This window comes from Melanerpes formicivorus, unplaced genomic scaffold (assembly GCF_026170545.1).
Source record: "Melanerpes formicivorus ecotype bairdi unplaced genomic scaffold, bMelFor1.0.p_v2 SCAF_1, whole genome shotgun sequence".
NCBI lineage: Eukaryota > Metazoa > Chordata > Aves > Piciformes > Picidae > Melanerpes > Melanerpes formicivorus.
The window spans coordinates 26,452,061-26,476,080 of record NW_027142353.1 but is presented as its reverse complement, the minus strand read 5'-3'; the positions used below and the strand labels follow the sequence as shown (position 1 = coordinate 26,476,080).

Genomic DNA, 24,020 nt, shown 5'->3' with positions numbered 1-24,020 from the left:
CAGTAGAGATAGGAATGTACTTCTGAAAAACTAAAAAGTGCTTTCAAAAACCCCAAAGTTTTAATTTGTCAATTTGCAGGAGCTGGACTGTAAATAAATATTATAGAATTATCATATGAGGCACATAAAAATCAAAATAATTGGCTATGTTGGTGCAAACATAAAGTGGAAGACTCTGTGAGCATGATAGCTAACTAAGTTTGCTTTCCAATAGCTTCATCTCATGACAAATGACTTTTTAAACTCAATTACAGAACACTGCAGCAGAAGGTCACCCTTAATAGATACTGGGTACATATAAAGAATACCCTTTTTCAGGAACAGCTGTGATCAAAGCTTTCTCATTTTAATTATTGGAAGAGGAAGATTAGAGGGAAAAATATATAAACAATATCAAAACAGAACCTAAACTAGAGTGGATTCTCTGGTGTCTAATTTGAGTTCATTGGTGTCTAATTTGAGTTCATTGAACATTGCATTTTTCTTCTTGATAGGAACATTTATAAGGATTCTTCTGCTCTAGTGATGTGGGGAGAACTCAGTGTCATAGACTTCTATCAATCTCATGCGTTCCAAAATCACAATCACATTTACCAGGAACATATTTGGACTAACAGACAAACATTAACATGTTGACATAGTCATGGTGACAATGCAGCCTTCTCTTCCTAAAGAAATAAACTAAAGATGTCAACATAGAAGGAATCATACCAAAATCACACTTGTAGTCACTTCAGTGTCTTAACTGGAGTTAAATCCAGTTGGCAGCTGGTCACAAGCAGTGCTCACTAGAGCCAGTTCTCTTTAGTATCTTTATCAATGACCTGGATGAGGGGATTGAGCATACCCTCAGTACATTTGCAGATTGCACTAAACTGGGAGTGAACGTTCAACTACTTGAGAGTAGGAAGGCTCTACAGAGGGATCTGGACAGGCTGGATCAATAGGCCAATGCCAGCTATATGAGATTCAGCAAGGTCAGGTACCAGGTACTGCACTTCAGACACAACAACTCCATGCAATGCTGCAGGCTTGAGGAAGAGTGGTTAGAAAGCTGCTCAGCAGAGAAAGACCTGGGGATGTTGATTGACAGGTGACTGAATATAAGCCAGAATTGTGCCCAGATGGCCAAGAAGACCAACAGCATCCTGGCCTGTATCAGGAATACTGTGACAAATAGGAGCAGGGAAATTATTATTCCCCTGTACTCAGCACTAACAAAGCTGTACCTTGAGTATTGTATTCAGTTTTGGCTCCTCACTACCAGAAAGACATTGAGTTGATGGAGCTGGTCCAGAGAAGAGCAACAAAGCTGATCAAGGGTCAGGAGAACAGGACTTATGAGGAGCAGCTGAGGGAACTGGAGCCTGGAGAAACAGAGACTGAGGGGAGACCTTATCGCTCTCTACAATTACCTGAAAGGAGGTTGAAGGGAGCTAGGTGTTGGTCTTTTCTCCCTAGTAAAAAGTGGTAGGATGAGAGGAAATTGCCTGAAGTTGCACCAGGGGAGGTTTAGACTGGGTATTAGAAGAAACGTTGCTAAAAGGATTATCAAACAGTGGAGTAGGCTCCTGAGAGAAGTGGTTGAATCACCATCCCCGGAGGTGTTTAAAAGGCACATAGATGTGGTGCTAAGGGGCATGATTTAGCACCAGGCTTGATGGAGTTAGATAATGGTTGAACTCTATGATCTTGAAGGTCTTTTCCAAACAAAATGTTTCTATGCCTCTATGATTCACTTTTACACAACCTTCCTTCTCTTACATATACTTTATCTGTGCAGAGGGTAAATTCTTTCAAACTCTCCAAGACAGAGATACTATCTAAACACAGAGGGAAAAAAATGTGCTGACGGGTGCCCCTGCCTTTATTTGAGATATTTAGGGGAGGATGCCATGACTAGTTGTGGCTTTGCATTCCTCACTTAATATTAAACTTGTGATATAGCTACAGCTAACATAGGATCCTGAATTCTTCAGTCAGACAAAATTCACATTAGTCATGAAAAATTTATTTCAACTAAGCAATATAGGATTGGACCATTATCTATTATTAAACCTTCTTCCAAGCTAAAGTAATTATGAGATAAGCAGGTTCTATTCTTGGAATGAAAATAAGAAAAAAAAAAAAAGGAAAAATGAAAAAAGAAATAAAAAGAGGAATAGTTGCTCGTGTTTTCAGAAAGAATGGATTTTATTTTGTAATTGCCTTTTCACAGAAAATCATTAAAAGACTAGAAGGAAAAATACTTGCTATTTTTCAACAGACTAGGTTTGTGAGTGTTTTATTTACTTTGAATGGGAATATTTCTGCTGAAACTCCAGGTAGAACCCATCACTCTAGAAGGCTAGAGTCATAATTAACTAACCAAACAGCCTCACCTCATTACTTTGCCTTCCATATACACTTATGCAGCTACTATGTAAGTTTTTAACTCACAGTCTGATACATAAACACTATGTTATGCAAAATCACCCACACACAACAAACAGGTAGGTAAAGCTCTGACTGTTTCCACTGCATGAGCATGTGCTAGTTGTGCCTGACAACAGGAGATGACATTCAACTCAGGTGACTGGTGGCATTCACCTTTAACTGTCTTCTAATAATTCACAGAGTTGTGCTCATCAGGATTCTCCTGTATCAACTTAAACCCATTTGCCCATTCATTTCATACTTCTTGGGGTTTTTTAGTTAAAGTTTGGATGCATTGCATTTCAAGGACCTGCCTTTTTAGTTACTTAAGCTTGTACTCTAAAGGGGCTTAGTTCCCTTGGGTGCAATTTAGTCTCAAGTATCACATTCAGGAGGCAAAAATTCCTTAAAGCAGGCATAAATTACATTTTTCTGGGTATAAGGCTTGGTCAATATAGTTAAAATATTTGAATGCTTCATGAAATCCTGCTAGCACCTCTGGATTTGCTAAACACACACTGCAGGGAAGTTGAGGAATTAACCATAACCTTGGGAGACCAGTGTTCCAATGCTCCATCTAGAGTTGGTAGAGAGAGATTGGGTTCAAAATTATCCTCCTTTCAGAGTCTGTTTTTCTTTGTTGGCTACAAAGAAGCTTAGGGAAACCTGAGAACTTTTTCATAATCCCTCCTGTAAAATGAGGCTAAGAACCCAAACCTGATTCTCCTGGTTTAAGACAGCCCACTTCCACAAGCAAGCCTCCAACACAATGAAAAGCTTCCTTGTAGGGATGTCTTCATTTTGCTTCTGCAACTACAGTGTTGCTTATCCAAAACCAATGGCCCAAGGTTGATAAAACAATCAATTCAACCGTCCACCTTCTTAAATTCTACCTCTTTTTCATCTCCTTCTAGGTTGGAAAAATCCACAAGACTGCTGCCCGCAAAAGAGAATACCATGTACTTTTCATGGTGATCACTACAGTTATCTGTTATCTCGTGTGCTGGATACCCTATGGAGTTACAGCATTACTTGCAACATTTGGTAAGCCAGGTGTGGTGACCCCAGTTGCAAGCATCATACCTTCCATCCTAGCAAAAAGCAGCACTGTTTGCAATCCCATTATCTACATACTTATGAATAAACAGGTAAGGTATTCATTCTTTTAATAATTGCATTTTCTTTGGTGTTTGTCAAGCATTCTTGACCACTGTGACTAGCAGTCCTATGAATGTGTCTTTACAAGAAGGATATTCAAGGCTTCTACAAATGAAGCCTTGTTATGGAAGTGTGGGCAACTAACAATGTATTGTGAGACAGGAAGAACAGTTTGTTTATGGACATTGCTTTTGTTGTTCTGAGGCACACTGGGTCTTCATTAATTTGCATTGTGCAGAGTCAGTTGCCAAAGGTATCAGATTTTATTTACAAGAAGAATGCCCAAATATTTGGGATGGGAGGGAGAAAAGAGAAGCAAGAAAAGGAAGGGATTTCTGACCTTGAAAACAATATAAAGGAGGAAACCATTTTAGTGAGAGATGCTTTTGGAAACAAACAGTCATTGTAATTACAGGGTTTTTTTTTTGACATCTACATCCATCCTGTTAATTCCCCAGTTCAGCTACATGCCAAAATAGATAATTAATTTTGTCCCATGAGGACCAGTTCTATCACTTCTAAAATGCCTAGATCTGGTATTGGTCCCTTGATCCTGTAAATGACATTTTGAGCACACAAAAGTGAGCTTCCTGATGTTTCTGTGTTGACAGCTATGACCCTAAAGTTGCAGATCTGGAAGTTTCAGAAGTGTTTTGCAGTAAGAAATTTGGAAAATATGTATGGCTTATAAAAATGTTTTATACTTTTTATTTACCTTATGTGTTAATGTAAGGGGTTGTTCTCAATTTACTTTCAGCATTATGTCTACTACACCAGTATAAAGCTGCTAAATCCCCTTCATCCTTTCTTGCTCAGTTTATGCTGGAGCCTACCCATAGTATTCATCAACAGCAGCATTATACAATTATGGGGCCTAGACACCAGAAGAGTTGAATGTAACAGCCAAATATGTGCCAGTTTTGACACAGCCTGAGAGCTTGATCAGCTTCACCTAACTTAAACTACTTAAACAAGGAATCAATTTACCCTGAAGTATGAGGGGAAGATCTTAGGTAGACTGTGAAACCCCCATGAAATCAGAAGGAACAAACACTATTGCCTTTCCCAAGACCAGAACTTCATTTCCAAAGTCTATTTTGAACTGGTGTAGAAAAAGATAGAGAGGTCCATTTGAAAAGTGCTAATGCTGAAACAAAATAGCAACTTTTTCTCCTTCCCCATACCTTTTACAGTTCTTATGGCAAGGTCTCAACAGAATCATCTGTCCAGCTTCTTTATTCTCTGAACACTTTGGCTGAGGTCCCTGACTTTCCTAAGATCACCTGGCCATGCTTTGGTCACTGGATGATGCTTGTAACATTGATAACAAGTACATTTTTGCATTGCCTTTACACATGGGGCACATCTCAAATAGCAAGAGTAGGGAAGGTAGCAGAGAGATATAGGTCCTAAAAGACATGAACTCACTACAGAGTCTTGGGTGCCTCTACATGTCATGAGAACAGAACCAGTTGCACAGTTACCTGTTCTGACAATCTGGCATCCACAGATACACACAATCCTAAAACTGGTTTTGTATTCTCAAAATGCTCCAAGCAGTTTTTGTGTGTCCTGCAGCACCTTATGAGACAGTCATGCTGCTGTGAGTGTGCTGAAGCAAAAAGCTCACTGCTGAGAAGAAGCTGATTGGCAAGAATAAAAGCAGGGTGCTTGCACATTACAGGAATGCAGCAAGCTGTCTAAAATCTCTCCTTGCAGTAGCTGCCTCTTGCAGCTACCAAAGAACTACTTCTGAATGCTTTAACTTGTTTCTCAGTATGGGGTTCACTTCTGGTTCAGTTTATCATCTCTTATAAGGAAAGATCAGTGTGGGATGAGCTGTCTATAATGGAAAGATCTGTTAGGACAGTTTCAAGGCAAGGCAGGCTGTTTCCTAGCAGCAGAAACTGAAAAGATTGTTCAACAATTCAAAAGAACCATAGCAAACAGTTTCTGAAATACAATTCCTTACTATTCAGTCACGTGTGAGACCAATGCATTAGATTTCTCTCTTTGAAAATTGAGAACATTTCATTTGTTTCCCAAGTGTCTACTGTTCCACAGCTGCCACTATTTAACTATTTAAAAATGCAAGAGAGCAAAGTCAAATCAGTCTTGGAGGGCAGATCATTAGTTGCCAGCTGGAAGTTGCTGTATGGTATTGTGGGTATTTTTTCATAGCTAGCTTCCCTATTGTTGCAGGAATCAAGACAAAAACTCACTCCCAAAAAGGCAGTCAGTCAGATTAGGGGTAAATACACGCCACTGTAATAAAGAAAAAAATAGCTAATGCCTACCATTAATCAGCAGCTCTCATCTGCTGTGACACCGGATATCAGCAGTAAAAATAGTCAGTTTTATCTGACATTGAGGAATGAGCTTTTCTCAAAAAGGGTGGAACACATCCCTCTGTCAGTTCCCTTTCCTTTCAGAACAAGAACAAACAGTAGCACCTTCCTCCGATGTCTCACCAGTCTTCATGGATTCCCAGCTATTCTGTGGTGTTATCATTCTTTTTTGTGCTTTTTGTTTTGTGAATTTAACATCTCAGAAAAAGCTGTCTTCTTCCCAACAGTAAGCTTTTCTGGGATTCATACTTAGCTGAGAATTGTCACAGGAGACTGGTGCCTTCCAACACAGACATTAGTTAGCCTGCATTTTTCACGGTCCTCTTTTTGGATGTGAGATGCCACAGTACGCCATTTGCTCCTGAATCTCATAAATACACTGAGAACTTATGGATTAAATTTTAGTTCTCTGTGCATAAGCTAATTTCTTTGCTTTGGGACATACCCCGAGGATTGCAAAATGGCATTGGGTGTCTGCATCTGTGGTGTTAGCTTCTAGTTATCATAAATCAAAGTGGAATATTGTGAAACCATCAGACTCTGAGTCAGCCTTAAAATTCATCCTGCAGAGTACAGCTTTAAATTAGCTGTCAAGCAGGTCCTGAGTCACTTCGGCAGTTCTAAAACCTCAGTACAAAAGTTTTGTCTTTATTGTTGTGTTCTGCACTGACCTGAGGCAGTAAAACATTGAGCAGAATGATTAATTTCTTTGCATCTGCAGGGACTCCCTCAGGTTGGACAGCATGGGGCATGCTGCTCTCCTTCATCTGCTCTTCTCCAGGAGGAAAGAAATGCACCACTTGAGCTGAACTGTTACTGAGCTGGTAATATCATGCCAGGCAGATATTAAGCTTCATTGACAAAGTTGTAAAGTACAAAACTACCAAAGACTGAGTGGTGCTTGGGTATAAGCTGGAGGAAAATCTCTCACTATGGATGGCTCTTTTGCCCATTGGCAATATGACCATATGTGCCTGGGGCAGCCCTCCCTGAATGGCAGGCCCTGCAAAAAAATGCAGCACAGTCAAGCATCCTACCAACTGGGCTGACACTGCCACCCAATTACCCAAGCAAGCTGGGAAGGGTCAGTATGCTTAGGCTGTCAGTTTATCAAGCCTTTACAGTTAGTGAAGTTATGCAGATTTTCTGTGTGATCTTCTCTTACCCCTCTAAGTGTCTTATTTCCATCACAGCTTTTTTTAATGTCATCTGTCTTAAAAATTCCACCCCAAACAGACTTTTAATAACAGCTTCAACTACTTTCCCTTCACCGTGGCAGTGATGACTGAAGCTTTCTTTCACATGTTACATGCAAGCAGGTGCTTGTAGCCATAGGATTGCTCTTAAGAAAGTGATAGCTCAGGGGCATCTTGCCAAGAGGCATCTATAGAACACCACAGGAACCCCAATACAGAAGAGATTTCTGGCTGCTGTAAATCTATGTGAAGACATACTACACTTCCAATCAGAGGTTAGCTGTATAATAAGTGTGACAGATTTGGAGGTTAACCTTATCTTACGTATCAGAAGTTCATTCTTTATTGATGCAGAGGCTAAGATATGAATAATGAGTGCTTGAGAGGGTGTAGTTATGGATGAGACAACAATGACATTGAGTGAATCTGCTCTTGCAATTTCACACGCTTTCAATTTAGCACTCAGAGAAAATAGGAGGAATTTGCTGCATTGCTATTGACAGCCAAATTTAAGTTAAACCTGTCTCTCTCAAAGACAGAATTAATCACTTGAGGACGCTGATCATATTCTAAGTCACAACCTTTGTTGGAGTAAAATAGCCTTGCTCCAATATAGCTCATGGCCTTTAGACTAATTACTTCCACACATTTAATCACTCAGTGCACTTAAGGCTCCCTGGACTGCCGAAGCTCAGGCAGGCATGTCTAATACTGTTCTACGTATTACAACTGGCAAAAAAGTCCACCCAAATGCTGTGATCAGCAGTGTGCTAATTCTGGTGTGAGAAAGTGCCTCTGAGCAAAAGTAAGGAGGGAGACTGTGAGGGAAGAGATGTATTAGATGTGGGTAAAAGTTTGATTAGTGGTTTGATTTCTACTCTTATTCTTCTTGTATTAAAATCATTGATCTTAAAATAAATAGGAGCAGATCCTATAATTTCTCCCAAGGATCTGAAGAAGAGATGCTAAAAAGAGTATGCACACTCATTTGAAAACAATTAATATTGTGACCTTCCCAAATTTATCATATATTGGAGGGTGAGGAGGGGCTGGATGAGGGAGAAATTAAACAGGAAAAATGAACAAGAGATGGCAAATGCAAAGACCAAAGACACCCCCTTCTCCCCCCAGCCCCGCCTTTTAAAATCTTTTTCTGGTAGACAATGAAATTTGATTAATAATAACGTCCTTAAAGAGTGTTCTTTAGTGAGACCTGTGCTTCTTATGAGTGAGCACTTAGTCACATAGCCCTGTTGCTGCAACAGGACTATTCACACATTGAATTCTCTTCAGATTTATCTTCATGCATACAAGGTAAAATAGCTGCCTGGGCCCAAGCTGAGAGCCTCTGTGGAGAGGCTGTGAAGCAGCAAAGGAGTAGTGTTAGAGTCCGATGTGTGATAAACAGGAGTTAACCTGGCAGGGATGTGAATTCTCCCCAGTAGTTTAAGAACTGTGAGCAAAAGGAAAGACATTCTCATATTGGTTTCCTAAGTGGGGAATGTCTGATAAAGCACCATCCAGAGAACCAGTGCTAACTCAGCTCATGTTAGGCACCTCGCAGCCACACAGTTGTGGCAGTGTCCCAGGAAAGCTATACCACCACGACCTGCCCTCCCACCTAGTGGGTCACTACCTAGGCCAGCCCACTCTTCCAGGGCCTTCAATGGAACTTCTCTGCTGCCAAACAAGGACTAAGGACTCCTTCTTTAATGATAATATGCCCGTACTCTGCAGATGCAGTTTTCTAGCAACCCTTTTCAGAGTCCTTCTTATCTTACCTTATGCACTGAGCAGAGAGAAATGCATGTGCACTTTGGGAAACAGAACTACACATGACAGGCATAAAAATAAAATAAAACAACAACCTTAACATTCCCCAACTGGCTGGATAACAGCTGTATTTTCATAGACAAATTTCTTGGGGTATTATGCATTTTTCAGTATTTCCAACAAAAAGCAATGTTTCATTTTTAAAGCTACAGGAATATGTGCATAAGTTAATGGTGTTCTGATTTTTTTTTTTAGGCTGCCCATTTTCCTACTTGGAAAACTTAGATACTTTATCTGCAAGAGCACACAAAATTAAAGATCCAGAAACATTGTATACAATGCAGGGACAATTACAGCAGGCCTCATTTGAATGCATAAATAGGAGCACACCTATTAAGCCCTGAAAAGAGTTCCAGTTTGTTTAATTCAAAATGTCCTAGAGGTTCCTGGGCTTGCCATAAGTTTCATCCTAAATTGTTACAAATTTTTGTTTAAAATCACAGAATCACAGGATATTAGGTCCCTTCCAACCCTTCCGCCAGAGCAGACCATAGAATCTAGCACAGGTCACACAGGAATGCATCCAGATGGGTATCCAGAGAAGAAGACTCCACAACCTTCCTGGGCGGCCTGTTCCAGTGCCCTGTGACTCTCACAGTGAAGAAGTTCCCCTTCATGTTGAGGTGGAACCTCCTGTGCTGTAGTTTATATCTTTTAGCCCTTTTCCTATTACAGGGTGCAACTGAGAAGAGCCTGTCCCCTCATGTAATTGTTAATACTTATGATCTGTTTTTTTTGTCTGTTCTCTTCACTGGTATCTGGGCTGACTTTGAGTAAATAATAGTCAACATAAAGAAGCCATGCTGCATTACCTTCTCAGTCATCTGGAAATGACAAGATTTTTCGTCCAAATAGAATTGCAAAACTGAGCTCTTAAGTTGAAAATGGGACAAGTCAAACTGATCTCTTAGTACAGAATACTCTACAGTAATTAAAATACTATAGTACAGGTCAGAAATATTTTGACTTTATTTCTCTCCCAACATGCAGTGTTATGACTTTTTGAAGATGAAATGTCTCAAGAGCACCTTTGCTCCTATCGTAAGGTATAAGTGCATTTCACGCAGTGATTTCAAAATTACTGTAGGAATTTCTCTCATAGCTCACAACAAAAACATTGATTCAGGTAAATAACCTGGGCACTTAACTAGGGTCCAAAACAGCCCCAGCCAGCCTCCATGATGCCCTGGGCCACATGCTTGGTACAACCTGAGTATGTTGACATGAGCTCAGCCTTGTCCTGCCTGCCATGTGAATGCTCTTTGGGGCCTGGACTGGCTTCAGCATCACACAATGGTTTAGGACTCGCTGCTTTAGAACATGTGCAAAAACAGGAAGCAGGCAGCCAGGCCAACTCTTACACAACCAAAATACTGGAAATATTGGAAACTAATACACATGAAAGAACAAAAGCACAGGTTAAGCATATGTGTTTTACACATTGGACAGCAGCACTCTGCACTGGGTTAGGAACTGGCTGGAGGGCCGAGCCCAGAGAGTGGTGGTGAATGGTGTCACATCCAGCTGGCAGCCAGCCACTAGTGGTGTGCCCCAGGGATCAGTACTGGGCCCCATCCTGTTCAATATCTTTATTGAGGGGATTGAGTCCATGATTAGTAAATTTGCGGATGACACCAAGCTGGGGGTAGGTGTGGATCTTTCAGAGGGTGGGAGAGCTCTGCAGAGGGACCTTGAGAGGCTGGACAGATGGACAGAGTCCAACGGCATGAGATTTAACACATTTAAGTGTCAGGCTCCACACATTGGCCACAACAACCCCATGCAGTGCTACAGGCTGGGGTCAGAGTGGCTGGAGAGCAGCCAGGCAGAAAGGGACCTGGGGGTACTGGTTGATAGTAGGCTGAACATGAGCCAGCAGTGTGCCCACATGGCCAAGAAGGCCAATGGCATCTTGGCCTGCATCAGAATAGCGTGGCCAGCAGGAGCAGGGAAGTGATTGCACCCCTGTACTCAGCACTGGTTAGGCCACACCTTGAGCACTGTGTCCAGTTCTGGGACCCTCAATTTAAGAAGGGCATTGAGATGCTTGAATGTGAACAGCGAAGGGCAACAAAGCTGATGAGGGGTTTGGAGCACAAACCCTATGAGGAGAGGCTCAAGGAGCTGGGATTGTTTAGCCTGGAGAAGAAGAGGTTCAGGGGAGACCTTCTTGCTGTCTACAACTACCTGAAGGGAGGTTTTAGCCAGGTGGGGGTTGTCTCTTCTCCCAGGAAACCAGCAGCAGAACAAGAGGACACAGTCTCAAGCTGTGCCAGGGGAGGTTTAGGCTGGAGGTTAGGAATAAGTTCTTCACAGAAAGAGTGACTGTCCTTTGGAATGGGCTGCCCAGGTAGGTGGTGGAGTCATTGGACGTGTTTAAGAGGAGCCTGGCTGAGGCACTTGGTGCCATGGTTTAGTTGAGAAGATGGTGTTGGGTGATAGGCTGGACTTGATGATCTCGAAGGTCTTTTCCAACATCGTTAATTCTATTCTATTTTATTGATCTGGAGATACTATATAATGACTTGCGACTTATGTCTAAGGAATGCAGTAATGGAAATTACATCCAGTTAAAAGTTCATCCTTTCTGGCAGCAGTATGTCTTAACTTTACACATGATTTTAAACAAGATCTAATATGTTACTGTCTTTTCCTGGACTGCTGTTTTGGTAGCACTGGAGAAACATGGGGTTTCACAGCAGTAAGAAGGGATAAGAAGATAAGGGAAACAAATAGATCAGAACACCTGGGGGAAAACACAATGAGCAGGGTTTGTAGCAAAGGTAATGGGATCCTTTTGCAGTCCATATCCACCCTGTAAGTGAAAACATGTATCTGAAAGAAGGGAAAAAGAGGATAAGCCAAAGAGAGTAAAGATGAGGTCAAATTTGAAGTGAGAAGTAGTGCAGAAAGAGAGAGGGAGGGAGGATCCCTGAAGGGCCCATGGTATCTTCATCAAACCCACAGGGGGACTATGTGCACCCTCAATACCATCAATCCCAGTGGTGCAATTGAAACACTTGAGGGAAGGGATGCCATCCAGAGGGACCTTGACAAGATCCTGGGCAGTGGGCCTGTGCAAATGTTATGAAGTTCAACAAGGCCAAGCACAAGGTCTTGCACATGGGTCAAGGCAACTACCAGCATCAACACAGAATGGAGGATGATGGGATTGAGAGCAGCCCTGTGGAGAAAGACTGGTAGATGAAAAGCTGGACTTGAGCTGGCAATGCATGCTTGCAGCTGACAAAGTCAACCCTATCTTGGGCTGCACTGACAAGAACTGTGACCAGCAGGTGAAGGGAGATGAATCTCCTCCTCTGCTCTACACTGGTGAGACCCCACCTGGAGTGCTGCATCCAGCTCAGAAGTTCTCAGCACAGGAAAGACCATGAATCTATTCAAGTGGATCCAGAAGAGGGCCATAAAAATGGTCAGAGGGCTGGAAGAGTTCTCTGCTGAAGAAAGCCTGACAGAGTTGGTTTTCAGCTCAGAGAAAGATCCAGGGAAATGTTGTTGCAGACTATTTGTATATAAAGGGGGGTTATAAAATTACAGGCGGAGTTTTTATTAGAGACTGTAGTGGCAGGAAAAGGGGCAACGATTTTAAATTGAAAGAAGGTAGATTTATACTGGAAGTAATTTTTTATGATGAGGGTGATCAGAAGACACTGAAACAGGTTTCCCAGAAAAGTTCTGGGTGCCCCATAATTGGAATTGTTTAATACCAGGTTAGAAGGGGCTTTGAGCAATCTGATCTAGTGAAACATTTTTAATTTTTCATCAGTCCCCAAGTGGTCAGGTGTTTGGATTAGATGATCATTGTAGGCCCATTCCAATTGGTTCGGTCCTATCCTATCCTATCCTATCCTATCCTATCCTATCCTATCCTATCCTATCCTACCCTACCCTACCCTACCCTACCTTATCCTAATAAAATCTAAACACAATTACAAACATCTTTCATACTACAGTATACAAGAATGGCCTATCCCTCAAAGGTAAAAAGATTCTAGGAAGGGAGTTGGCAGGTCTCACTGATAAGACTTTAAACTATATTCGAAGGGGGAAGGGGCTGAAACCAGTCCCCCCCACAGGAGTCTGGGGGTGATAAGCTGGAGCCAGGGATGAAACCAGCAGCCCAGATGAAGTGCATGTACATTAATGCACACAGTATGGGAAACAAACAAGAGGAGCTGGTAGCCTTGTTACAGCAGGAAAGTTATGATGTAGTTGCCATCACAGAGACGTGGTGGGACGACTCACACAACTGGAGTACTGCAATTGATGGCTACACACTCTTCAGGAGAGACAGGCAAGGAAGAAGGGGTGGAGGGGTGGCCCTGTACCTCAGGGAGGCACTAGATGCCATTGAGCTGGATATCAGGGACGATCATGTTGAGTGCCTGTGGGTGAAAATTAGAGGGAAGACCAGCATGGCAGACATCCTGGTTGGGGTCTGTTATAGACCACCCAACCAGGAGGAAGATGTTGATGAATCATTCTATAGGCAACTTAAGGCTGTCTCAAGATAGCCAAACCTTGTTCTCATGGGCGACTTCAACTTGCCTGATATCTGCTGGGATCTCAACACAGCAGAGAGGAGACAGTCTAGGAGGTTCTTAGAGTGCATGGAGGACAGCTTCTTATCCCAGGTACTATGCAAGCCTACCAGGGGTAAGGCTATGCCTGACCTCCTCTTCACCAATAGGGAAGGGCTGGTGGGTGATGTGGTGGTCAGAGGGTGTTTAGGGGCCAGCGACCATGAAATAATTGAGTTTTCAGTACTTAATCAATCTAAGAGGGGCAGCAACAAAACCTCCACTCTGGAATTCCGGAGGGTGGACTTCAGGTTACTCAAGGAACTAACTCAGAAGGTTCCTTGGGAAACAGCCCTTAAAAACAAAGGGGTCCAGGAGAGCTGGACCTGCTTCAAGAAAGAACTCTTGAAGACGCAGGAACAGGCTGTGCCAATGTGCTGGAAGATGAGCTGCCAGGGCAGACGGCCAGCCTGGATGGGCAATGAACTTCTGGGTGAATAAAGGGAAAAAAAGAGGGTGTATCATCTTTGGAAGAAAGGTGAGGCAACCCATAGAATGTTTAAGGATGTTGCTAGGTCATGCAGTAAGAAAATTAAAGAGGCAAAAGCCCATTTAGAGCTTAGAGTGGCCACTGCTGTGAAGGACAAAAAAAAGTCCTTCTATAAATATATTAATAGCAAGAGGAGGGGCATGGACAACCTCCACTCCTTGGTGGACACAGAGGGGAATGTAGTAACAAAAGATGAGGAAAAGGCAGAGGTACTTAACACCTTCTTTGCCTCAACTTTTAATAGCAGGACAGAATGTCTTCCAGACAGCTGGCCTCCGGAGCTGGCAGATGTAGCCAGGGAGCAGCATAGTTTCCCTGTGATCCAGGAGGAGGTAGTTAGAGATCTTCTCAGCCGCTTGGATCCCCACAAGTCCATGGGACAAGATGGGATCCATCCTAGGGTGCTGAGAGAGCTGGCAGATGAGCTGGTGAAGCTGCTCTCCATCATTTTTCAGCAGTCCTGGCTCACAGGAGAGGTCCCAGAAGACTGGAAGCTGGCCAGCGTGGTGCCCATCCACAAGAAGGGCCGGTTGGAAGAGCCAGGGAATTATAGGCCTGTCAGCCTGACCTCAGTGCCAGGCAAGATTATGGAACAGGTCATCCTGAGTGCAATCACACAGCACTTACAGGATGGCCAAGGGATCAGGCCCAGCCAGCATGGATTTAGGAAGGGCAGGTCCTGCCTGACCATCCTGATCTCCTTCTATGATCAGGTGACCCACCTGGTGGATGTGGGGAAGGTTGTGAATGTAGTTTACCTGGACTTCAGCAAGGCCTTTGACACTGTCCCCCACAGCAAACTCCTGGCCAAGCTGTCAGCTCATGGCTTGGACAGCAGCACTCTGTGCTGGGTTAGGAACTGGCTGGAGGGCTGAACCCAGAGAGTGGTGGTGAATAGTGCCACATTCAGCTGGCAGCCAATCACTAGTGGTGTCCCCCAGGGATCAGTGCTGGGCCCCATCCTGTTCAATATTTTTATTGATGATCTGGATGAGGGCATTGAGTCAGTCATCAGCAAATGTGCAGATGACACCAAGTTGGGATCTTTCAGAGGGTAGGAGAGCTCTGCATAGGGACCTTGACAGGCTGGACAGATGGGCAGAGTCCAACAGGATGGCATTTAACAAGTACAAGTGCTGAGTGCTGCACATTGGCCACAACAACCCCTTGCAGTGCTACAGGCTGGGGTCAGAGTGGTTGGAGAGCAGCCAAGCAGAAAGGGACCTGGGGGTACTGGTTGATAGTAGGCTGAACATGAGCCAGCAGTGTGCCCACATGGCCAAGAAGGCCAATGGCATCTTGGCCTGCATCAAGAATAGTGTGGCCAGCAGGAGCAGGGAAGTCACTGTGCCCCTGTACACTGCACTGGTTAGGCCACACCTTGAGTACTGTGTCCAGTTCTGGGCACCTCAATTTAAGAAGGACTTTGAGACTCTTGGAAATGTCCAGAAAAGGGCAACAAGGCTGGTGAGAGGTCTCGAGCACAAGCCCTATGAGGAGAGGCTGAGGGAGCTGGGGTTGTTTAGCCTGGAGAAGAGGAGGCTCAGGGGAGACCTTCTTGCTGTCTACAACTACCTGAAGGGAGGTTTTAGCCAGGAGAAGGTTCTCTTCTGCCAGGCAACCACAGTATCACAGTATCAGAGTATAACTAAGGTTGGAAGAGACCTCAAGGATCATCGAGTCTAACCTGTCACCACAGACCTCATGACTAGACCATGGCACCAAGTGCCACGTCCAATCTCCTATTGAATGCCTTCAGGGACGGTGACTCAACCACCTCCCTGGGCAGCCCATTCCAATGACGAATGACTCGCTCGGTGAAGAACTTTCTCCTCACCTCGAGCCTAAACTTCCCATGGCGCAGCTTGAGACTGTGTCCCCTTGTTCTGGTGCTGGTTGCCTGGGAGAAGAGACCACCCCTTCCTGGCTACCAGCACCAGAACAAGAGGATATAGTCTCATGCTGTGCCAGGGGAGGTTTAGGCTTGAGGTGAGGATAAAGTTCTTCACAGAAAGAGTGATTGGCCATTGGAATGTGCTGCCCAGGGAGGTGGTGGAGTCACCATCCCTGGAGGTGTTCGAGAAGGGATTGGACGTGGCACTTGAAGCCATGGCTTAGTTAGTCATGAGGTGTTGGATGACAGGTTGGACTTGATTTCAAAGGTCTTTCCCAACCTTATTGATTCTATGATTCTATGATAACAAGTTTTTTTTTCCTTTAGGGAAATTCCTACTCAAGATCTTACAAATCAAGTATTTATTAATATGTACCTTAGTCATAGTAGAATTGGGGTAGGAATTGGGATAGAAATTAAAACCAAAACAGGGGAAGGAGATATTACTGTAGGGGTCTCCTACAGGCCACCTGACCAGCAGATGAGGCCCTCCACAGGCAAATAGAAACGGCTTCCAGGTCACAAGCCCTGGTCCTCATGGGTGAATTCAACCACCCTGACATATGCTGGAGGGACAACACAGCAAAGCACCAGCAATCCAGGATGTTCACTGGGCTGCAGTGATCATGAAGCAGTTGAATTTAATCTCCTCAGGGCAATCAGGAGGAAGTATTCTAAGCTTATGACCCTAGACTTTAGGCGTGCAGACTTTGATCGCTTCAGGGATCTGCTAGCCAAAGTGTCCTGGGACAAAGCCCTAGAGGGACCCAGGACAGCTGGTCAGTATTCAAGGACCACCTCCTCTGTGTCCAGGAACAATATATACCAACAAAGAGAAAAGCAGGAAGGAATGCTAGGAGGCATGCCTGGATTAGCAAGGAGCTGCAGGACATGCTATCACTTAAAAGGAAACTCTACAGGAAGTGGAGGAAAGGACAGCTAGAACGGGGGGTATATAAGGAAGCTGCCTGAGCAGCAAGAGTCCTGGTTAGGAAAGCCAAAGCAGAGTTTGAATTGAATCTAGCCAGGGAGATTAAAGGGAACACTAAGAACTTTTACAGGTATATTAATGGGAAGAAGAAGACTAGGGAAGGTGTGGGCCCCCTCAGAAAGGAAAATGGTGACACAGTCACATGTGACGAGGAAAAGGCTGAGGTTCTCAAATGACTTCTTTACCTCAGTTCTCACTGCAAGGGCCTCTAGCCACACTCCTGGAGTCATGGAAGAGAATGCCAGGGACCAGGAGGAAGAACTGTCCATCATAAGTGAAGATCAGGTTCGTGATCACCTGAAGAACCTGAAAGTGTTCAAGTCCATGGGACCCGATGGGATACACCCACGGGTACTGAGAGAACTGGCAGGTGAGGTTGCTAAACCCCTCTCTATTATATTTCAAAAGTCATGGCAGTCTGGGGAAGTCCCCACAGACTGGAAAAGGGGAAACATCACCCCCATTTTCAAAAAGGGTAAGAAGGAGGAACCAGGGAACTATAGGCCAGTCAGTCTCACCTCTGTGCCAGGAAAGATCGTGGAGCAGATCCTCCTGGAGGCACTACTGACTCAGAAGAATAGTGAAGAGGTGATTGGGAACAGTCAGCATGGCTTTGCCAAGGGCAAATCCTGCCTGACCAACCTGGTGGCCTTCTATGAACACATGACAACATTAATAGATGAGGGGCGAGCAACTGATGTTGTTTCCCTGGACCTGAGCAAAGCCTTTGACACTGTCCTGCACCACATCCTGGTCTCCAAACTGGTGACACATGGGTTTGATGGGTGGACCACTAGATGGATAAGGAACTGGCTTGATGGCCGCACCCAAAGAGTGGCTGTCAATGGCTCCATGTCCCAGTGGAGGCCAGTGACAAGTGGAGTCCCTCAGGGATCAGTCCTGGGACCTGTCTTATTCAACATCTTTGTGGGGGACATGGACAGTGGCATTGAGTGCACCCTCAGCAAGTTTGCTGATGACACCAAGCTGTGTGGTGCAGCAGACACGCTGGAGGGAAGGGAGGCCATCCAGAGGGACCTTGACAGGCTGGAGAGGTGGGCACAAGCCAACCTCATGAAGTTCAATAAGAGCAAGTGCAGGGTCCTGCATCTGGGTCAAGGCAATCCCAGGCACAAATACAGGCTGGGCAGTAACTGGCTGGAAAGCAGCTCTGAGGAGAGAGACTTGGGGGTGCTGGTGGATGAGAAGCTCAACATGAGCTCTTAATGTGCACTTGCAGCCCAGAAGGCCAATCAGATCCTGGGCTGCATCAAGAGAAGTATGGCCAGCAGGTCAAGGGAGGTGATTCTCCCCCTCTACTCAGCTCTGGTGAGACCCCACCTGGAGTACTGCGTCCAGTTCTGGAGCCCTGTGTCCAGTTCTGGAGCCTCTATTACAAGAGGGATGTGGAGGTGCTGGAATGTGTCCAGAGAAGGGCCACGAGGATGATCAGAGGGCTGGAGCACCTCTCCTATGAGGACAGACTGAAGGAGTTGGGGCTGTTCAGTCTGGAGAAGAGAAGGCTCCAAGGTGACCTAATTGTGGCCTTCCAGTATCTGAAGGGGGCCTACAAGAAGGCTGGGGAGGGACTTCTTAGGAGATCAGGTAGTGATAGGACTAGGGGTAATGGAATGAAGCTGGAGGTGGGGAGATTCAGGCTGGAGGTGAGGAGGAAGTTCTTCACTGTGAGAGTGGTGAAGCCCTGGAATGGGTTGTCCAGGGAGGTGATTGAGGTCCTATCCCTGGAGGTGTTTAAGACCAGGCTGGATGAGGCTCTGGCCAGGCTGATCTAGTGTGAGGTGTCCCTGCCCATGGCAGGGTGGTTGGATCTAGATGATCCTTGTGGTCCCTTCCAACCCTGACTGATTCTATGATTCTATGTAACAGCATAAACCTATCACAGTCAGCTAGATTCTTTCTTCTAATCCTGGTGGGCTGACCTAGAGTGCATGGGTGAAGAACTGAAAACATATGGGAGAACTCTGTAGGCAGAAGAGCATATTGATTTTGACTAAACACATACATTTTTCAGGCGTCAAAATACTTCCTGTTATGTTTTGAACTTTCAGCAAAATGGGAATTATTTAGAAATGATCTATAATTAATCAACTCATATTACAGTAGTAACAGACCCTTCATTTCTCCTCACAAAATAAAATGCTACTGTAGGGACTGGTAAATCTGCTGCTACCTGTCAGTCAGGATCCATCAATTACTGCAAAGCCCTGAAAAATTCTGCCTTAATGAAATGGGAATAGGAAATAGAGGCAGCATCCATTTTGTTGCTATCCACTGAAGTTCTTTCCCTGTTCTTGTTCCTCACATTACTTTAATAAATTATTCTTAATTTTCTTTTATGTAGGGAGAATTAATTTTACATTTGCTACCCTTTTTATATACTGTATGGTGTTTAGTAGATCTGTTTAAGGCCAGCAAAGAGCATATGTGAGATAAATATGATAACTGGTGGGTTTTTTTCCTGCAGAGATACACCCTGTTGAGAGCAACAGTGCTGTCTTAGAACAATGTGCACTGAAGACATAGCAGCATTGCTAACATTGTGCTTTCATGTGCACAAGCAATACCTTTAAATTTCAGCAGCCACGCTGGTTACATTGAAGTATGGGTAAAGTTTCTCTGTGTTTCCTCTAACATAGTAACTATCCCCCAGTTCATGATCCTTGTAGCTTTGATCTCACTGTTCACTTTGTATGATCTCTCATGCTCTCACATCTTTCTTGAGGACTTATCTAAAGAGATGATCAAGGATTATCTGAATAGTGTGCTGTTTAAATTAAAAGAAGAGAATATTTCTCAGTTATTAGTATATACACTTTTGTTTCTGCCTTCCCTGTTCTTCTACCAAGGAAAACTTCATTAGTATTATTTGATAACAGCATATTGACTTGTTTCATTTTTTCTCATCTACTGTTTTTTCTCAACTACTGTTCATGGAATGCTCCATCAGATAGCTGACTCTTCACCTCCAGAGAGGAATATTGTTGGCAAAGAAAAATAATGTTGCTTTAGCAAACCCTCCCTTCTGAAGAAAAAACAGACTCAGACTGGCCTAGAGCAGAATTCTCCCCACCTTTCCCTCCTGGTCATTTGTCCTTCTTGTGCTCAGGATATAGCATGATATAGCATTTATGAGGCTCCTGGCTTACATGCCTCTTGGGTAGCAAGGCTGGGCCTAGGGGTAGCTCTCAGGCACTTTTGGCTTGCATAACACATCTCATGTTTTTTGCTTTAATTTGCCAAAATTTCTTCCTACTGCCCCTGCCTTAATCTGAGGTGTAGATACTTTAGATAAGGAATGCCACCTAATCTACATAACATCAGACAACTCACACGTCATGAATTCTAGCTTCTTGAGGCATGTTCATTTTACGTTTCAATGGACAGCTCTGAGAATGACTAAACTATGCTTACCAGACCACCACCACCAAAACAAAACAAAACAAAACAAAACAAAACAAAACGAGAGAGAAAGAGAGGAAAGTCTTCTAGGTTTATAGAAAATGATCCAGAACCTCGCAAGTCTCTTCCATTCTGCTCCTTCCCTCACCACCACTTCCCCTTCCTCCCTCTTCTCTTTCCTTCATGTGCTGCATAGGAGACACATATGCTGCACAATGTAGTAACCATGAAGGTTGTAGCTAGTACACCACATGCAGCAGCACTCCAGGACTGAGGGAAAAACCCCCATGGTTTAGAAGGTGGGGCAGCAAAATTATTTCAGTCAGGAAGCTCAACTGCAGACAGAAGACTGTCTGGGAGTAAGGCAGTTAACAGTATATGACACAGCCTGGAGTCAGCACTGGTAGCATTTTCCCCCTCTGGCTGCTTCCATAAACCCAGGGAGCTATGATATCTATTGTCTGCCCTCCTGAACCTCTTGGGGCTTCTGGAGTCTGCTAACAGGCATATAAGGAGTTGTTACTACAGTAATTGTCCCTTATCTGTCAGCATCCTGTAACCAAGAGGGTATTTGATTCATATTTGTCTATGCACAGAAACAGGTCACCAGAGGAAATGGTTTTTCTTATTCCAGTTATCACACAGATGACTATAAGCACATGGAAGAGGTTGCTCAGAGTGTAACAACATAACCCTATTAGTCTTTTCTTGGATGAATTTGTGAGATTCATGTGTTTACAAAGAAGCTGAGCCTCACCAAAAGTCAGTCACCATTCTTAACTCTACCTATATCTCAGCAGCAAGATGAGTACCAACAGATAAGCTGTGTTTCTCTCCAAATATGCAAAAAATAAGAAAAGGAAACTATCGAGTTCCTATTTGGAAAAAGAACACTTCTGCCTCTCCATTTGGTATGATACACCTTTCTACATCTTTCTAGCTGTTTCTTTCTCCCTGTTGTGATTCATCATTCCTTGTCCCTCCTCTTCCCTTCTCCTGGACCTCTATTCATAATTTTTAGGAGTCCAGCAATCACACTAGCAATGATTTCCCCTGTGATTTGTCACAACCTATTTGTACTGCCAGTTTTCTTGTGGCTACTTTGCCTCCAGTGAAAAAAATCCCGCTATATTACTATGTTACAACCAGTTCCCTGTAATTTTAAGATATTAATTTTACATTTAGTCAAACTTAATAAGCATTTACTTGAACATTAGCATATATTTAGAAACAAGAAATAACAGGGCACGAACTTCTAACGTACCTTGGGTATCAAGGCATGAAGCTCCAAGGTCAGGCTGTATTTCCAGAAAAGTGCAGTAATTTCTTTGAAGTGCTCTATCTGGGATAACTTATCACTGCAATAAAGTAGAATCTAAATATAAAAAAAATAAGGAAAGATCCATGTACAGAGTGGACGTTGGTAGATTTTGGCATCTGGGAGATAAATCCATGCTATTCTGATGAAGCAATCAAATTATCCATTTGCCACCCTGGAAAGATCAAGATGCCAGGAGAACTAGAACAGAAGTCCAACCAAACAACAAGTGTTAGTGAACTGTTCATACTTATTGGTGAAGTAGTCCCACAGTAAGCCATGATTAATCATTGCTGCAGGTGCAATTTCCTGCATAAGATGGTGGATGTGATTATAGCAAAATACTGGATTCTCCCTTGCATCTAGAATCGTAACAGTTTGGGTTGGAAGGACCTTTAAAGATCCTCTAGTCCAGGGCTCCCTGCAGTGAGCAGGGACATCCTCAACTAGACCATGCTGTTCAGGGACCCATCCAACTTGACCTTGAATATTTCCAGGAATGGGGAATCTACTATCTCTCTGGGCAACTGTGCCAGTGTTTCACCACCCTCATTGAGAAAAAAGTCTTCCTTTTATCTAGTCTAATTATGCCCACTTTTAAAGATTCACAGATTGCATTGGGCTGGAAGAGACCCTCAAACGTCACCTTGCCCAACCCCCCTGCAGTGAGCAGACACCTCCAACTAGATCAGACTTGTAGTTTCAAATTATTATCCCATGTCCTGTGGCAACAAGCCCTGATAAAAAGACTGTCTCCATCTTTCTTACGGACTTAACTGAGAGGCCATAATAATGTCTCCCTGGAGCCTTCTCTCCATCAGGCTGAACAACCCAAATTCTCTCAACCTTTCTTTATATATCTATCCCTCCTCTGATCATAAATTTGGCCTCCTCTAGACCTGCTCCAACAGGTCTGTGTCTTTCCTGTGGTGAGAACTCCAAAGCTGGATCCAATACTCCAGGTGAGGTCTCATCAAAGTGGAGCAGAGGTGCAGAATCACTTCAAAAGGTTCATGCAGCAGTCAAGACAGAAAGCTGAAGCAATGACTATGAGAGATGTTCTTCAGATAGATCACAACAGGTAAGCTAATAACGCAAATAAACAGACAAAAATGCCTGTTTGAAGTTTGACCTATCAGAGAGCTATGTCCCTCAGAGCTGCACAAGTGACATACACCTGACTTCTGTAAATAGAAAGATAAAAGATACATCCTTCAAAGGCATCTTGTTCAGAAAAGGGCAGTTTTTAGCTGTCATTGACAAAGAATAGGGAGTACAGCAAGATGCTCTCTGTACTCCACACAATACAGTTCATGGGTTGCAACCTTCTACTGAAATACCATTTTGTATGCAATGAGACAAGGATGCCCTCTGATGTCATAGAGACTAATGAAGTTGACTGAGCATTTTATCAGATGGAATGCAGTGATCATGTTTTGTTGTTTTTTTCTTTGGTTGGTTTCTTTTAAAATTAAAACCCACCACAGTAAAAGCAAAGTTGATGGATTTGAAAGGCATCAATTTATGGCTTCATACATGCATCCCAGCATTCAGTTTATCCCCTAGTGTAGCTCACTGTCCTGTTTTCTGAGAGGTGTTTACTTGCATATTGTGACATGTAGCAATTAGGCCCTCAGTGATGCCTGCCAGGAGGTTGTGTGATACACAGGATGAGCTGTATGATTATTGGCTGCCGGCTTACACAACAGTGATCCAACTTTTGTAATTCCACTACTGTGTAACTAACTTTATTGTTGGAAAGGACTCATGGTGACTCTCTTGGATGAAAACGGTGACTGTAACCTCCGCTGGCCCAACTCCAGCCACAGTGTAGTTCAAATACTACCAAAAGAGCAGAAGGCCTCACATTTAATTGATGTAAGCAGACTTGTAGCCATTAAATTATATGGTATTTCACCACAGACTGAACGGCAAGTTGTTTTCCCTTTGGCAGGCTGTTTCTTGTTTTAATTACTAATTGATAAAAAAGGTATTTTCTTATTCTTTAAAAGATGCTGGGTTCCTTAATTGGGTGGCAGAGATATTTAGGTGAAGTTCACTAATATTTGAGGGTTGTCACTAGTGGCACAGAGTCAACTTGGAGGCCTGTGGCCAGTGGTGTTCCCCAGGGATCAGTACTGGGTCCAGTTTTGTTCAATATCTTTATCAATGACCTGGATGAGGAGATACCCTCAGCAAGTTCACCGATGATACAAAACTGGGGGGTAGGGGGGGACTGGCTGACACCCCGTCAGGCTGTGCTGCCATCCAACAAGACCTGGACAGGCTGGAGAGCTGGGTGCAGGCAAAGCTCATGAAGGACAAATGCAGGGTCCTACAACTGGAGAACATGCAC

General features: G+C 43.7%; 1 protein-coding gene across 1 annotated transcript in view; it reads left to right on the top strand.

Annotated features, from left to right (window-relative positions):
- The window catches only part of LOC137440899 (pinopsin-like), a 102,438-nt gene that overhangs the window by 70,035 nt on the left and 8,383 nt on the right, over positions 1 to 24,020 (top strand). Inside the window, exon 3 of the mRNA XM_068137655.1 lies at positions 3,330 to 3,563. Within this exon, the coding sequence (XP_067993756.1) occupies positions 3,330 to 3,563 (234 nt within the window). The remainder of the gene's footprint in view (positions 1 to 3,329; positions 3,564 to 24,020) is intronic.